The following is a 17,723-nucleotide window of genomic DNA, read 5'->3' on the forward strand; positions in this document are numbered from 1 at the left end:
ATAAAAATGATTAATCAACCTCTCATAATTACAAAAAAATGAACAAAATGAAAAATTATGATTGGTTGAATGCGGTTTGCACGGTTTGTACAAATTGAGTGGTTTGCATTTGATCGCTCCCCTATATAGATATATATATATATATATATATATATATATAATGAGAACTTTTTATAAGTTGAGGGTGGTCTAGGGACTTATGTGGCAACGTGATAACCGTATTATTTTGTTAGGGGCCGTTTACTAAACGTTTACCCGGTAAGTACTTATCGAATAATATTTCTCACCGGATGAACATGATAAGGGTCAAGAATCTTACCCGGTAAGAGTGATGATAAGGATGGAGAGTCTTACCCGGTAAGTGAGGATGACAACTCATACTCGAGTAAGCGCTTACCAGGTTAATTGTTGCATATGATACATTTTGATGTACTACTATCTTACCCAATAAAATAAATTATAGTGTTGACTCTTAATGTTAAGCACTTACCGGGTAAACATTTAGGTAACGGTTAGTGTCTTTATAGTTTTCTGAAACTGAAATTTTGATGTAAGTATTTAATGACGGAGTTGGTAAATATCCACTTTGTATAAAAACCTGAAGTTCGAGACCCACTTTTGTTAAATTTCTTAGTTTTTCGCTTAGATTTTGGTACTGTTTATATACCTTGTACCGGCCGGCCCTGGCCATAGGCCCGAGGGGCGACGGCCCAGGGCATCATAAAACCCAAGGGCATAAAAAAATTTAAAGCCCAATGTATATATTTAACAAATATGTTACCGTCTCCGCTTCTCGCTCTCGCTCTCGCTCCTCGCAGTCTCGCCTCGCTCACTCACGAACAATCGCAATCCGCCTCGCCTTGCCTTGACAGTTGACACAATCTCGTCTCTGCCTCTCTCGGCCTCTCGCTCTCTGCCTCTCTCAGCCGTCTGCGTGACTGCCTCTATCGACTCGCTCTCGCTCGCCCTTGACACTTGTGAGGTTAGGGACTTAGCCACTTAGGGTTATTACTTATTTTATTAAGTTTCTAATTTTTGTTTGATTGCAAAACCTAATAATAGATGTGAAATTGGTCCTTTGTGGTTTGTCATTGTTTCTAATTCTTGTTACTGACTTACTGTATCAGTATCACTGTATCACTATTCACTTGTTACTGTGTCATCTCCAGTCATCCGGAGAAAATTGGTCTTAAAAATGGATATCGAGTTTTGGGGGTTTTAGGGAGAAAATTGGCCTAAAAATGGTGTATCGGGTTTCTTCTTCCATAGACAGTAACGGGGTTGTGGAGGTAAAGAAGTTGCTCCATTTTGTTTCTTTAAACAATGTGAGTCTGAATTACCATCATGAATTTGTAGAAGCCCCATTTGACTGTTTTTGGAGATAGGGGTGCGATCAAATGTTAAAATTGGATGAGTGACATGATTTTATTGTGTTTCTATTGTTCTTATGTTATGTAGAATGTTTTTCGTTCTTTATGTGTTTGTTGTTATACACTTAATTTGATGCATACCCGAATCAGCACTATACAAAAGTTTTGCACCATTGTTTATCATGATTTTGTGTACAGGGACGATCAATTTGCATCGATTATTTATGTATGATCTCTTGTAGTGTTTCCTTATGGCTTAGATACATTGGGGCTGATTGTTTTGCTGGTAGTTGATACTGTTGAAAGTTTGGCAACATTATAAATTGAGATCTCAATAGCCTCAATTTAAATTGTGTATTAGATATACTAATACCTTACCCAGCCCACCTGGAAAAGATGCTTCTTCTTTGCATTTATTGTTTTAGTTATATCTTTTGTTGTGTTTTATTTGAAGAATATATAGGAATGTACCGATTTATGTATTCTTATTTTGGATGGTTTGTAGGGAGATAAAACCAATTATGAAGGATGCATAAGTCATGGACCATGGGGTGGATTTAATGGATGTGTTAGCACACACCTTGATGCTATTGGGATATATGTGATGCCTGAATCACTTGCACTTGGTTGAAACTCTACAACTAAAGACAATTCCATGCATGAGGTTCATTTCTTAAGTCTCTTTCTCATATTCTTGTTCTTAACTATTTATGTTTCAAGCCTTATCTAAAAACCTATAACTAGTTAAAACTATGTTGTTATTAATAATTGGCATCTTGATAACCATATATCTGCATAGATTTCATTTGTTAATAATGAATACTAATTATTCATTTTGTTTTAAAGTTAAAAATATCCTCATATTTACTTGTGATTGAATTTTTTTCACTATAAGGGGCATTTTTTTTACTTTCCGCTGTGGGCATCCAAAATCTCAGGGCCGGCCGTACGTTTAAAAAAAATTATAGCCAAGACTCGAACATCAGTTCATTCTATATAAGGACTAGAAATCAACCAATCAATATATATACCAAGGTTTTAAGAACCTATAGGCTTCCAAAACTTGATTCGTTGATATGGAAAAGAGTAATATAAGGTTTTAAAAACCTTTCTATTGTTTACAAAAAGGGTAAAATAAGAATATCACAAGAATTGAAAGATATTATATGTATTATTGATTTGAACGTAGATTTTTTAATACTAGTATTCTTGAAAAATTAAGAATTTCTTAAGAGATAAAACGTAAATGCTTTATAATATAGTATAGATAACTCCTCATCAAACTCCACCTTATATTTGGTTATCAGATTGGTTGTGGAGGCGTAAAATTGCTTGATACATATAACTATAAGACTGGCGATAGGTCGCAGGGGGAAGAAAGGGTGGTGGTTCGAGTGGTGAAGGTGGTTGCGCGTAACGGAATAAATATAATACGTTATACAAGTTGTATGATTTTTGTTTAGTAACAGTGAATACAAGTTATATGCTACATGTCATATTGTATATATTTTCTTTTACCGCATTCAAAACTAACTTCCAAAATTTGCAAAATCCCCTTCGGATTTTGTATCAGTTTTCCTCTAAAAGCTTTGATACTTATGATTGAATCAAAATGAAATAGTCACTTTGATCTAAGATTTGGTTTAAAATTACAGCAAATTTGGAATTTGGGTAGCTTTTTTATATGTTTCTATAATGATATATTTGATATTTTTGTTCTATCACACGTATTAAATACAAATTAAAGATACAAAAAAGTCATCAATCTGTAAAAAACATGTCAAACATACCATCGAATTGTAAGAACAGTAAAGAAGACCATTTGACTTAGAATTGTAAAGTTATAAGTGTAAAAACGCAAAAGACGTAAAATCTAAAAATTAAGAGTGTAAAAATACAAACGATAAAAAAATAAAAAAATAGTTAAATTTTACAAAATGTGAAATTGTTAGATTTTAATTGGAAAAAGATCACCTCTTACAAAAACGCGTGTCTCAAGATGTCATGACGTGAGCCACGTCTTACAAAAATGCTATAGGCCATTTCATAACAACAGATGCACATCTTGCACCATATCATGTCATGACACGTCTTTTTAAATACTGATTTTAGTTGAATTTTAGATTGTAAAATTTATTAGATTTTTCTATTTTTTTAATTTAAAGATAAATTCTAGTCTAAAATATCATCTGACGGGGTCTTGTTAATAAACGTTAGAAAGTAACAAAAGAATGTTATAGCCGGTAAACCAAACTTTGTAGAAGTTGTAGTCGAATACCCGTTACCAGAAACAAAAGCCACAGAGTCCGCACGGTTTAGGAGAAGAAACAACAGAGAAAAGAGGTGATCGTTTTTGGGTTTTGCAGAGAGGCCTGCTACTGCTCTGGTTTTTTAGGGTTTCTTTTCCTCCTTTGAAGCAACCCTAAATAAACGAAGAGGGATACCATACAACGGTGGACAGTAGCCGTGAAAAATACATACCACGATTTGTCCCATAATGCTAAGCTAAAACATCCATTCAAGATCATTCCAAGTGACACCCCATAGGTGAATTGATTTTTGATTGATTTTATCTGTTTTTGTTGGATTTTAGATTGTAAAAATTTAAACTTCCCTGTTGGAACTAACGTGACAGGTGTTTTTGGGGTTTGAGTGCTATTATGCGATGAGTTTATATATGTTTGAATGTATACAATTGTTGGAATTGATCTACAATCCCAACTTATGGCCAGTATTTGATTGATTTCATATTTGTATCTGTTTAAATAATTCATGGTGAATGAAGTAAATCGGTAAGTCAGCTGGGATTTATGAACATTGGAGTGATCTTGGTGTTTCAAGATTTGGAAATAGTTTCGGTTTCTCATTATATTCTGTTGGTGTGAATCTTTATTAAGCTTCGTGCATTTGAAGTATAAAACTTTTCCAGCCCAAATCCAATTTTCATGTGGCTAATGTAATCCGAAAATTCAGAACTTGTCGATCTCAAGCTATCGGCTGTCCTTCTTGCCCATGTCTCGAGTCTTGACTATTGCCCCTGCCCACTTGCTGGTGTATCTTGAGTTCTCGATCAGAGTCGTGGTCACCATTGATAGGGTTTAGAATTATTGATATTTCTGTTGTATGATTGTCGGATTCCAGTTTTCCATCCTCCAATCCTCCATAACACATTACACATCTAAATTGGATTTGGTAACTTTGACATCAAGAGCTCAGATTCCATAATTCCATATTGTTTGATTACTTGGCAGTCATCAAAGGAATCCATGATTATTGAGTAATTGAGTTAACTGTTATGAAACTTGGAAGTGTTAACGGTTTATTTACTTGGTATCCGTATTCCTCAAAGAAATACATGATTATTGAGTTGAGTATTTTGAGTTAATTGTTAACTGTTAAATGTTCAATTACTTGGCAGACATAAACTCTTTTCTTGAAATTGTTAGGATCGTTGGCACTTCAGTTAACATTGTAGGATATTTGACAATTGCTAGTGTTGCAAACTGTTTAATATTTGACAACTATGGATAAGTTTTTAACAAATAGAAAAGCAATTATTGATTCGTTGGACCCAACTAATGTTGATAATTCTAAACAAAGTCGCGTGGAAATCAACTTAGCATATCTTTCCTCAGAGCCTGAAATGCAGATTAGGATTTTGTTCTATTAAAGAGGACCAGTCTAGACAATTTAAGTACAGTAATATGCTTTGAATGATGATATTTGAAATTCTGGGAAGAATATGTTAATTCTGTCACGTTTTGCAGTTATAAGAACATCAATGGGGGTGATAAAAGATGGGACTATTGCGGGAGTTTTACCAAATAACAAGCTCTTTGCAGTTAACTATCCTGGTTACCCTTCGTCTATGGAACGTGCCCTGGTGACTCTTGGCGGAGCTGAAGGAATTGCCAAGGTAACATCTGCTTATATGTTCCTCCAATGTGATTGCCAAATCTTCTTTTAAATAGCAAAATCATTTTATGCAACAAAGGAAGCCTTGCTTCTTGAGTGGTTTCATAATAACTTTCCCGCTTCATGTATGTTGGAGTCCCACATCGGCTAGACTTGGACCATTTATCCCCCATATATGTATATATATATATATGTATATATATATATATATGTATATATATGTATATATATGTATATATATATGTTGGAACTTCCCTTTTCTCATTTTGTAGAATGATTCGGGTTCCACATATTTTCACATGGTATCAGAGCCAAGTTCTACCACTCTTGGGACTCGACACTGGGACAATCTGTGCCCATCTAGTCTCCATTGGACGGGGCGTGATGGAGTCCAACATAGGCTAGAATTGGACTATTCCTCCATGTTTGTTGGAACTTTCTGTCTCTCCATGAGGGTTCTTTTGGAGAGTAATCTGATGGGGTTTCACATATTCTCACAATGTATCGATGTTACCACTTCTCTTTTAGAGAACATGTTTAACCAGTTACGAAAATATATCACTCTCTTTCTTCCATATTAGAATTCAAAATTCCTTTTTTGGGTGTTTCAATATCTAGATTAAGAATTGTCATTTCCACCTTGTACCTCATAGGTACTATACCTTTCATTATTGTTGTCATATAAAGGTATGTCCACCATTTAGTTGAGTGGCTTCATTTGTAGGTTCGCCAGTCGCCATCAAACAATTTAGAACTTCATTTCCGCCCAGAAGATCCATACTCACATCCTGTAATCGGAGAGCGTTTCCCTTGTAACAACTTTCTATTGAAGATATCAAAACATAATACGAAGGGAAGTCAATCTGAAACCGATTCAAGTGCTCATTTGAAGGAAGATGAGGCTCTATCACAAGGATCAGAAGATAAGATTTATGCCAATATAATTGGTTGTGTGCCGGAAGCATATTACTTTAATGGTTAGAAAAATATGCAACCTTTAGGATCCTTTCGTCGTTTTGATGTTTGTTTTGCTCGTTAAGGGTGTGTTTGGTACGCAGGATAGTACGCTACAAAAACCTGTTGTTCCATGTTTGGTGCGACATTAGACTGGGACAAGACCTGAGTATGACAAAAATGCATCTTTTTTGTCCCACTGAAATAAGTGGAACAAAATGAGGGAGATTGGACAAGATTGGTAAATTACTAAACTACCCTTGTCAAATTGAAATCTTAAAACTTTCTACAATGCTTTTGCTTTTCTACTCCCATTCTGTCCAGTTCAGTACACTCCAGTCCTATTGTTGTACCGAACGCACCTTAACTGATCACCTTCTGTTGGATTCTTTACTGCAATCTTTATATTCATGAATGTCTGAATCATACAGGAATGGTAGATTACCAGCACGTTCTTGCTGTTCATGCTGACATTGTGCAAAGAAAGAAGAGAAATTGGGCTGATGTGGAACCACAATTTGGTCGGCTCCTCATCCCATGCTTTTACCTATATGTTTGTGTGTGTGTGTGTGTTATTCTTCAGTTATTTATTACTACTACCTCTGTAAGGGCTGTTTGGTTGGTTTTCCATTAAGTCATGTATGGATAAAGTTGTCTGTTTGGATTGATCTGTTTGTATAGATTTGAAAGGTTTTTTGTTTGAGGGAGTTTCTTCATAGATGGAATGAGAGTGTTTTTTAATTGGGAGGGGGGTTTGAAAAAACTTGGCTTTCTGCATAAAGGTCCTCCCTAGAAGCTTACTGAATAAGCCACTTTTTGTATCATTAAGCCACTACCAAAGAGTCATGTATAGGCATATAGCTGACCGAATAAGCTGGGAGTTTCATTAAACTCATTAAGCTGCTAACAAACAGGCCCTTAGATTGTCCCAAAATAAGTGTCCACTTTCAAGAGTAAATATTTACTTTCCAAGTTTACCCTTAATTGTGAGACAGAGAAATTCATTACTTCCTTTATTAGTAAGGTAAATCTGTCATTTACATAAATAAAAAGTATAATGATTACTCTCTCCGTCGCAACATAAGTGTCCACATTTCTATTTATGTTTGTCCCAAAATAAGTGCCCACTTTCAAAAGTAAATAACCAACTTCTCAAATTTACCCTTAATTAATGCACAAATATTTAAGAGTTGTGAAGAGAGAGAAATGAAATAAGGGTAAAGATGTCATTTGGTTAACAAAAAGGGGTAATAATTATGCTTGTCTAAAACTGTGTGTCATTTCAATTGTGGACACTTATTTTGGGACCGAGGGAGTACATATTCCTAGAACTCTGTTCTTTTGTCATTGTGGACATTATTTTAAGACGGAGGGTTATACATCAAGATTGATATATTATTGAAATGTAAGTTTTTGCGTTTGTACAACTCTTCAGAGAAACGTGGTCTTATCGACGCCGATCAAGAGGATTTGATGATTTTATTGCCCCCTCTTTTCTCAGTGAAAAATATACCAGAGAATGTGGTGTAAGATGCCAAAGTCATATTAATAAGTTTATTTGTACCAAATTCTTTAGGAAATTTTGATTAATGATGTCCCTTGTATTCTCGTAGGTTGAAACCATCTATTGATTCCAGCACGAAAAAGAAACAAGAGGGAGCTATGCAATACCCCGAGGTATGATTAATTAGTTCCAAGAATGTATATATGTATATATATATATTTTGATTTTGTTGTGTTTATTGTTTTAAATACATCCTAATATTGTTGGCTCTAATTTTATGTGTGAATGCAGATGGAAATAGAGCGAAGCCTTGGAATTGATTTCCGCATCAAAGATATCCTTATTGTCTGCATGTCTATATATTCATATTCATTATAACTGCCCATTTTGACCGGTAATCTGCTGATCTTGTAACATTTGATGACGTGCATGTCAAGTTTAACGTCCATTTCGCAATAATCATGTGGTAAATATTTTGTAAATCTTTCTTTAACGGTTATCCATATCATCAAATGTTACAAGATCAACATGTTACCATTCAAAATGGGTACAAAATAGAAACTTTTGGGTTTTTGAAAAGGTTATGGATTTACCCTTTTCTGGCGAGGTCATTCAACCAATGGATCCTATAAATCTTTGACTGAATGCTTCCACTATTTATGATCTTTCGTGCCTTAACATTTGTACATGTTCCTAAGAAAGTAAAGTGGGAAATGTTCATACAAGAAGGTACAGATGATTGGAATTACCAAATGGCCGTATGTGAGTTGTTTGATGAGCGGCCCATATGGATCAAACAATCTTTGTCTGAGCATTTGTCTGACAAAGGTCTTAAAATCGGCGACAACACTATGAAAATGTGCGTTTACAAACTTTTCTTGCTTATATACATATATATACCCCTATATGTATGATGTCCAAGATTGCCAAATTTTTGCGAATGTAAATTAGAATAAGATGTTAGTCTCTATATCTTTGTTCAGATGTCACTAGCTAAATAAAAAGTTTGATTTGCAGGCTTCTGTTCGTGGCTGCTTATTATTTTTCAAATGGGCCGTTTCTTAAGTTTTATATCAGAAGAGGATATGATCCACGGAAAGATTCAGAGTCTCGCATGTAAAGATTCTATTGTCATAAACTGCTTTTGCTTGGGTATCTTATTTGTTTTTCAAGAATAAATATGTTAAGAAGCCCAAATAGACGGTTTATATATATATAGAGAGAGAGAGAGAGAGAGAGTCGGGTTCAAGCGAGAACGGTACCTATTTAAGAAAATAAGAGAACGGTCAAATCACATGTGATTTTACATTAACATCATATACAAAATCACATGTGATTCACGCGACTTTGCCCTGCGACCTGAAGACGCAGCCATAGGGTCGCCCACATACTTTTTTGGCTGTTAATGTGAAATCACATGTGATTTTGCACGTGATTTGGCCGTTCTCGTATTCTCTTAAATTTGCTACTTAAAGGTTTGAAATTTGTTATACCTGTGTGCTCACATGTTGGAGTTTTGGCTAATAGATATCAGAGGATCGACTTCAGAGTACCACCAGCCTTGCGATCCTATTGTGATAAGGGCATAGCATCTGGGTAACACACTTGTACAATTTCGTCTTTTCAGTACATAACTTGCGATCTTAACTACAACAAAAATTGGCTTTTATAAGACGCTAAAATGTCTCAAGTGTCCTAATATAATTCCTTTTAGGACTTGTGTTTATAGGACCAATCAATAAAGCGTCCTATCTAAAAGTGTTACAATAGGTTTATACGATGCTTTTGTGTGTTTTAACAAATCTTTTAGGACAATTTTAAAATAATGTGTCTCATTAGCTATAAAAAGTGTCATGTAAACACAAGTGGTCTATAAAAAGATGGGTTTATAGGACACTTCTCAAAAGTGTCCTATAATTAGCATACAATTTTAATGGATTCTCTCAAAATCCTTTGTTTCGTGCAGGTCGAAGCATAAATGGGAAGATTTATGCGCGTTTCGAGTTTTCCCTTACAAATGTCAAACATCATTTCAGCTTTACGAACTTGCTGATGACGACATTCAACAAGAGATTAGAAAGCCTTCGACTCAACCAACCTGCACTGTAAGTTATAATGGTTTACGGTATGATTAAAATGCAATAAAGTTTCTAAAATTTTCTATATATAATGCAACAAAGTTACAAAATTTCTTTTTTTTTACTCATTTTGATCGATAACCTGCTAATCTTGTACCATTTGACATGGATATCAAGTTTATCGTCCCTTTCGCCATAAACCCCTTTCGTAAACGGGCCTCCACGACATCAAATGTTACAAGATCAACATTACCTGTTAAAAGGGATTCAAAATAAGAAATTTTGAAACTTTGTTACATAAACTGTGAAAAAACGTTATTTGATACACTAAATAGGAACGTTTGTTGCATTTTGCCTTCTCTATATTTCACACGTCTTTGCGGAATTGTTTAATTTGCAGTTGGCGACAGGTTGGTTCCCAACACACGTCCTTGATATCTTGAGGTTATCTGTTTCCTTGAGGTTCCTATCCGTATATCCAGATCCTGGTGCAGAGAGCCTTTTGAAATCAGCTTCTTTACGTCTTGGAAAGTTGAAAAGAACAAAACCGGTGATAAAAGAACAAACAGTTAACGAAGAGGAGCATCAACAACTAAATAGAGGTGCAGATTTTTTATATGATTTATTTCGATAGGTCTCAATGAATCAATTATGATTTTCATAGAAGTGGTTCGATAACAAGCCGGGGCTCTTTATGGAAACAACCCGCTCTACTTGTGGGGTTTAGGTCAGGTTTACGTACATCTTACCCTCCAATCCCACCTCACCTCTGGATGGGATATATTGGGCTCGTTTGATTTGGTTTGGTTTTCTTTATCAAAAAAAATGTGTCTGCTATAGTAATTCTTGAAGATTTAAGCATATTTTCTTTTTGTTTTTCTTTGAAAACTTGAGTTGCAACTTCTTTGATGACATTGGATATTCTTTTTGTCTTTCGTTACCAAGATCACACTTGACAATGCAGAGAATGTAATTACCGAAGAAAAGGAAATGAGCAGCGATGAGGATGATGATGGCGTTGATGATGATGATGATGATGATGATGTAGAAGATGATATGGAGGATGAGAATGCAGATGAAGATTTTGACGCATATGCAGGATTAGATATGGTAAATATTGTTGTGTATCGTTTTCATTTTTTTACAAATTGAGGATTTTCATGGAAACAATTGCTCTACTCTTTCATATAGAGGTCAGGTCTGCATACATCCCACCCTCCCTAGACCGCACCTCCGGGTGGGATATACTAGATTCGTTTTGTTTAGTTTGATAACCTAGTTTTCTTGGGATCAATTTCATTTTAATACCATTTCCCTCCATTCTCCATGATCACATAAAAAGACCCATGATGACCCATAAAACGGGTATGATAGATTGTCGAAATGGATTCGTTTTATATTTTTCTAATTCTTTTTATCATCGTGTTTGTTTGTAGGCTGGTGATGGGACTGATTTCTTACCAGAATCATCTTGTATCCTTGATATTATCGTATTTCTTTAAAGTTAACCATCTTAATTTCACTACTTTTAACAGGGTAAATTGCACCAAAATGGAACCAACAATTATAACTTCTAATTTCAGGGAACCGATGGCCTAATTCATGCTCCCCAAAATAGGAACGAAACTAAAGTTGGTTCTATTTTGGTTCCCATGAATGGAGACGTTGAAATTTGGTTTCCTGAAATAGGAACAAAGGCAAAGCTGGTTCCGTTTTGGTGCAATATGTTCTTTTTTTATATTACTTCTTTTACGAGATTTCCTATATGTTGTAAAGATGCAAACCAAGAGAACATTTCAAAGAGTTACTTGCAAGAACTCTTTGGTAGTTTTCCATACAACGGAGGCAGCAACAACGAGTTCCAAGATGCTGAAAACAGTGACGGAGAATATCAGATATACGATCAACACAGTGATGACGAAAACTACTCCAATGACGATAACTAATATTCTTTACAAGAACTTCCTTAGAGGTTTGAATCTTTTAGCATTTTGGTGTTCTCTTGAGCTTCAAATGCATATATAGTGTTCAGATTGTGCCATAATGCCATCACTATGAATTAGAGTTCAATCAGATAGTGATTGGCCCTAGCGGTATCTGGGTTATTGGTAGATCCCAGCCTTCCTGAAGCTGTCAAGGGTTGCGTATAATTTTATATATACATCAAAAGAAACCCGGAAAGTATTGGAGTTCAATTATGAAATAGTATTGAGCATAAGGGTTTCTTGCATTTCTAATATCCTGACACCGAAAGTGGAAATGCAAAATTACTCCCTCTGTCGTCAAATAAGTGTCCATATTTGTATTTTAATTTGTTCCAAAATAAGTTTCCACTTTCAAAAGCAAGTGTCAACTTTCTGGTTCTACCCTTGATACCCCCTCAATTATTAAGGGTGAAATTGTCATTTAGCTAATTAAAGAGGGTAATATTTACAAATTTCTAAAAGTTTGTGTTGTTTACATCATGGACATTTATTTTGGGACCAAAGGAGTATTTAGTTAAAATGCTTCTCTAGTTTAAGATGCATAATGGTTAACGGACAGTCTGGTGGGAAACGTAACATGAGGGCGTTTTCGGATTTCCAGGTAAGAATGCTACTAGGAAACCTTAGAACACGTTCGTTTCCGTCTGATGGAAATCAACAGATTCATAATTTCCAAGTCAAGGCTACCGTTTCTTGTTTGGTTTAGTTTAAGAACATCGGTTTTCATATTACTTGAGTCATTATTAAAAATGTTGTATTAGCCTTTTTTTAATATATATGATGCTTTTTACAAGTGTCATGTGAAAAAACCAATAGGGCGATTACAAGGTTTGAAAATTAACCGAAATAATAACCCTCATAAATAACTAAGAGAACAATGAACGATGAAATGATCACTTTGTATATTTACTTTAGTCGAACACCAAAAGTAGTGAAAATATTATCCGTCTTGAAAAAGGAAAATGTAACAGTATCAACTCTTACATTTCGTTTAGGTTTGGGTTGTTGCACCTAGGACCCTACAAAGGGGATGCGACCGCTTGATCCCCGTCATATGACAACATCTGATGATCCTGGGTTTTCGCTAACTTATACAAAAGTGCACTTCGCACGTATGGTATAGCTTAACCAAAAACCCCTTGAGAATCCAATTACGCTAAACGGTCTGATAATTCATCAATGAATTATTGTGTCACAAGACAAATTTTTTGAATTAGATGTTGCATAAATAAACATCGATAGCGTAATATCACATTGAACTCTTTACGCAATGTATCGCTTGCCATATAAAAGGCTACATGCAAAAAAAGTACTAAGACAAGATTATCGCATTGAACTCCATAATTTACGCTTGCCATATAAAAAGCCACATGCAAAGGAAGTATGAAGACGGAATTATTCCTTCTCAGAGGATCTTCCACAGTTATGTTAAAATAGAGAGTTTGAAGATATAGGATATATTTTTACACCAACAATTATGTTATAATGTATGTTAAAATAGAGAAATAAAGAGAAAGGGTGGACATTTTCAAAATTGGAGAAAATCTCTAAGGGGTTGTTTGGCAGTTGCTGAATGGTTAGGTGCAGAATGATTAACTGGTCAAAATGATTAAGAGACTCTTATGATATAGTGTAAAATGAAATGTAATTGTTTACAATAAAATTATGGCGCTTAATGGTTAAGGGGAGACCCATGATACAAAATCATTTCGAGAGTTTTAGAATAATTAAGAGGCAGACTTTTTTTTTACCAAATAAGATTCATCTCTTAACGATTCAGATGCTGCCTCTTAATGGTACTATTAAAAGGTAAACAAACAACCTCTAAGCCTCCATATTTAAGATAGAAAAATAATATTTAATTCTTTTCCACCAATATGAGACATTGATATTAAATATTTAGGAGAAAAATAATAATTTATTAAATATATAAAAATATTTAAATAATATAATTAAGAGTACAAAGTGTAAATGTTTAAAAATAATTCATACATATTTATAATATTCAATAATATGATTAAACTGAAAAAATATTCAACATTGAACTTATTTTGAAAATATTAACAAGATCGTTGTAATTTGTAAAAAGTGAAACATATTTTTTTTTGATATATTTTAGTTAATAATATATATATATATATATATATATAAAATAAATGTATAAAATAAAAAATAAAAAACTTAGGGGCCGTTTACCAAACGTTTACCCGGATAAGCGCTTACCAAGTAACATTACCTCACCGGATGAATATGGTAAAGATCAAGAACCTTACCTGGTAAGAATGAGACATGAACCAAGAGTCTTATCCGGTAAGTGAGGACGACGACTCTTACCACGGTAAGGCTTACCGGGTAAATTGTTGCATACGATGTCGTTTTGGTGGACAAAAATCTTATCCCATAAGTAAATAATAGTGTTAAATTTTACCCGTAAGCACTTATCGGGTAAGTGTTTGATAAACGGCCCCTAAGAGATATAAAGTAACTATGTTTGTCTATATTGAAGCAATTGAACACTTTTTGTTGGCTTATTACAAGCAGAGTAAATTACGTTTTTAGTGCATGTGGTTTGTTAATAATTATCATTTTCGTGCTTCCTGTTTTTTGAAATTACAATTTTTATGTCTATGATTTATAATTCATCATTATTTTTAGATATGTTAAATTTGTATCAAGATAAACCAATCAATTTCGATGCCAACCGTACACCAATTTAATTGGTAGCAATTTAGTTGTTACCAATCTAATTGTTTGATAGTATCGTACCAATTATCTAAATTTGATTGGCATATGATATTAAAAGTTGCGTACCATGGTAATATCTTACCATACCAACTTATTTTTCTAGTTAACTATCAACTAAAATTTAATCAATGACACAAGATATTTTGATTTTTAAATTTTTTATTATCTTATTTTAAATTTTGCTAATTATAATACCGATAAATATACGAAACTTGATTGAATTCATTCAGTTAGTATAAACAACCTTAGTAATTCGTTCACACCTTCACGGTCTGTTGCCCTGCTCCTTAATGGTCGCTTGTATTAGATTATTAGTGAATGCTTGTATTGTATGAAGGTTATTTGAATGCATGTATAGGTAGAAGTAAGTGGTACAACACATATGAACGTATTATTTGAATGTTTGATGTCCGAGTGTATCTAGATCTTGTTGGAAAAATTGTTAATAGAGATAAATTTGTTACTTCAACGTTTGCGATATTGGTACAAAACTGTACCAACATGTAGCATCTGAAAAAAGATGGTATAAATTTATTGATACCAAGTATAGTTGGTTAGTACATGATATAAAATTTTGTCTACCAATTATAATTCACTACTAGAAAACAAGGTGTCAACGACGAAAATCAGCGAGGGATTTGGCAAAAAACAGATCTGGTTTGTTATATTATGGCCAGATTTTCTATAAATAGATACATAAATTATGTAATTATAAAAAAATTAATTTAGATTAATAAACATTAGCGACGGATTAGCGATGTAAAATCCGTCGTTGAAAGTCCCTCCCGGTCCCTCGCTGAAAGTTCCATCGCTGATACGTCGCTGAAAGTTCCATTGCTGATACGTCGCTGAAAGTTCCCTGTTGATCCGTCACTGAAAGTTCCATCGCTGATCTTTCACTGAATTTGTTCCCTCGCTGATCTGTCACTGAAAGTAACCCTTGCAAAGCCGTCGCTGATCCGTCACTAATAACATCACCTACGAGCTTTTGACCGACAGACTATCATCGACGGAAGACCTTTTTAACGACGAATTTGCAAGGGAATTTTACCTCGCTGATACTCTTCATTTTTGTAGTGATTGGTTAATACATGTTATATGAAAAAAAACATGGTACTATACCATGTTCACCCGTCGTCGTTTTCATTCATATGATATGCATGTTATTGATATTTCTTCCTCATGGTTTATAATTATTTACTGCTTTTATCCGTTATACCTAAGATAGAAGTTAACCTTACGGGTGAACATAGCAATGAAGTGTAAACCATATGGACGGAAATCATAACCTAAAAACCTCAAGGACGAAAGTCGCAAATTTTAACAAACTACAAGGACAAAAAAACATAATATTACTCTTATAAGTATGTGGGTCTTCAATATTTTCTTCCATAAGGTTGTAAAAATTTTCGTGATTAACACCTAGAAAGAGATAGCGATGCAATCATCAAACGAGAACACATACCGAATCGATCGATTAAAGAGCGTGGTACATCATTTAAAACGACTCATGGAAAAGAGTTGTTTGATTTTTCTTTGCTTAACTCGGAGTTCAATTGGATAATTAAAGAGGGTATAGCGTGCGTTACCAAGATCATCACAGATGTGATCATGTCGAAATACCAGAATGGATTGCATTGTGGATGTTGGGGATGGTACTGGAGTAGTGTTGTAAGATTTATGCAACCTTAGATTTCAACACAAAAATAGAAATTAGTGAAAGTATACACCTTGAACTACTATCATTGTAACAAGTAATAATGATATTAAGTACTAGATATCGTTTCCACATTGAAGATTAAGCACAAAAACTTTCTTAAAAAGCCAAATCTTTAAAGAACCAACTTCAGATGGCGAATTCGAGAGAGTTGTATTATCTAAAAGCTTGGTTGAGTTAATTATCAGCTAAGAAAATATCAGTTGTAAAAAGAAGCAAATAATGCAAAGGTTTGTTAAGACAAAGACAAATGATCTATTAAAAAGATATTATAGTATTTCCAAACAGCCCAATAGTACTATGAATTAGTACAATTGTACTGTTACAGATTTCCGATTATCAGGTCAGACGGCCTTTCAAGAGTACACACAAGTCGGCGTACTGTCGATACGACATCATTTATATTAAATGTCGAGAATCCTAGTATGACACAGTGTTACCATCTTACACCGTATGAGTATAGTATTTGTAAGATGCTACAGTCTTCTCATATTACCTCAGGTTTTTATATTGATTTTGACTTTGAAATTCAATACATTTTCATATATAAAATTAGTTGTCAATTAATTAAATATAATCTTTAATAAAACATTAATAACCTCAGATAAATAATAGGATAAAATACTATATTTAAAACATTTTTCTAATTTCACATAGTTTTTTATTACATCTCAAGCTAAGTCATTTAACCCATTATTGCTTGTTTCTCATTATAAAAGATATGGACATTGTAAAATAAATAATGAAAATGGAAAATGCAAAGTGAAAAATTGTAAGTATTAAAGTCTAAAAATGAAACTTGTTGCACAAATTATTAAACTTTAAAATAAATGCAAAAAATAAATACTAAAACTTAAGTGACCGGAAAGTAATGCAATAAATGTAAACGATGAAAAATTATAAATTAAAGTAAAGAAATTTAGTAACTTGCGTAGAAAGTTTTGTTGAAAACTTGAGTACTTGCAATAAACACTTGTAAAATAATGATTCCAATTATTTAGAAACCCACCACGGCCACAAATAGATTTTATGGATCACCTTTTTTTTAAACGTGAAACCGAAAGTAAACAAATGCGATAAACGAATAAATTGCAATCACGCGGTTGGAACTTGGAAATAATTGGTTTCCACAAATTAAACGTAGTCATGTGCTTTACAACTGGACAATAAAGTCGAATGTATGGGAACGATTTTAAAAGATCGAATGTATGGGAACGATTTTAAAAGACTACATTAATAGCAAACCCGAAAAAATGCCAAATAACGAACCAACATAAATGAATTAATACCAACAAAGTAAACAAAGCTTCTTGAATTGCAAGTAGAATTCGATCAAGATGAAGGGAAGGCTACAACCTTAAAATAATTTTAGAGCAGAAGATAAATTATCTACGAATGGAGTAACAAAAAGCTAGAGAATTCGATTACAGTTTGAGAGTAACAAAATGCAATAAG

The 17,723-nt window shown here is 33.9% G+C and overlaps 1 protein-coding gene across 1 annotated transcript; it reads left to right on the forward strand.

Annotated features, from left to right (window-relative positions):
* Positions 1–3,650: 3,650 nt before the first annotated feature.
* LOC112525127 (general transcription factor 3C polypeptide 5-like) lies at positions 3,651–12,097 on the forward strand. The gene is made up of 15 exons (XM_025135094.1): positions 3,651–3,917; positions 5,138–5,286; positions 6,010–6,262; positions 6,671–6,760; positions 7,675–7,765; positions 7,853–7,916; positions 8,035–8,077; positions 8,431–8,602; positions 8,761–8,859; positions 9,271–9,339; positions 9,710–9,848; positions 10,222–10,423; positions 10,786–10,931; positions 11,258–11,294; positions 11,598–12,097. Exons 2-15 carry the CDS (start codon positions 5,152–5,154, stop codon positions 11,765–11,767), a joined length of 1,710 nt encoding a protein of 569 aa, XP_024990862.1. The 5' UTR covers positions 3,651–3,917; positions 5,138–5,151; the 3' UTR covers positions 11,768–12,097.
* Positions 12,098–17,723: the final 5,626 nt, after the last annotated feature.

Source organism: Cynara cardunculus (assembly GCF_001531365.2).
Source record: "Cynara cardunculus var. scolymus isolate 2C chromosome LG 13, CcrdV1, whole genome shotgun sequence".
NCBI classification, from domain to species: domain Eukaryota; kingdom Viridiplantae; phylum Streptophyta; class Magnoliopsida; order Asterales; family Asteraceae; genus Cynara; species Cynara cardunculus.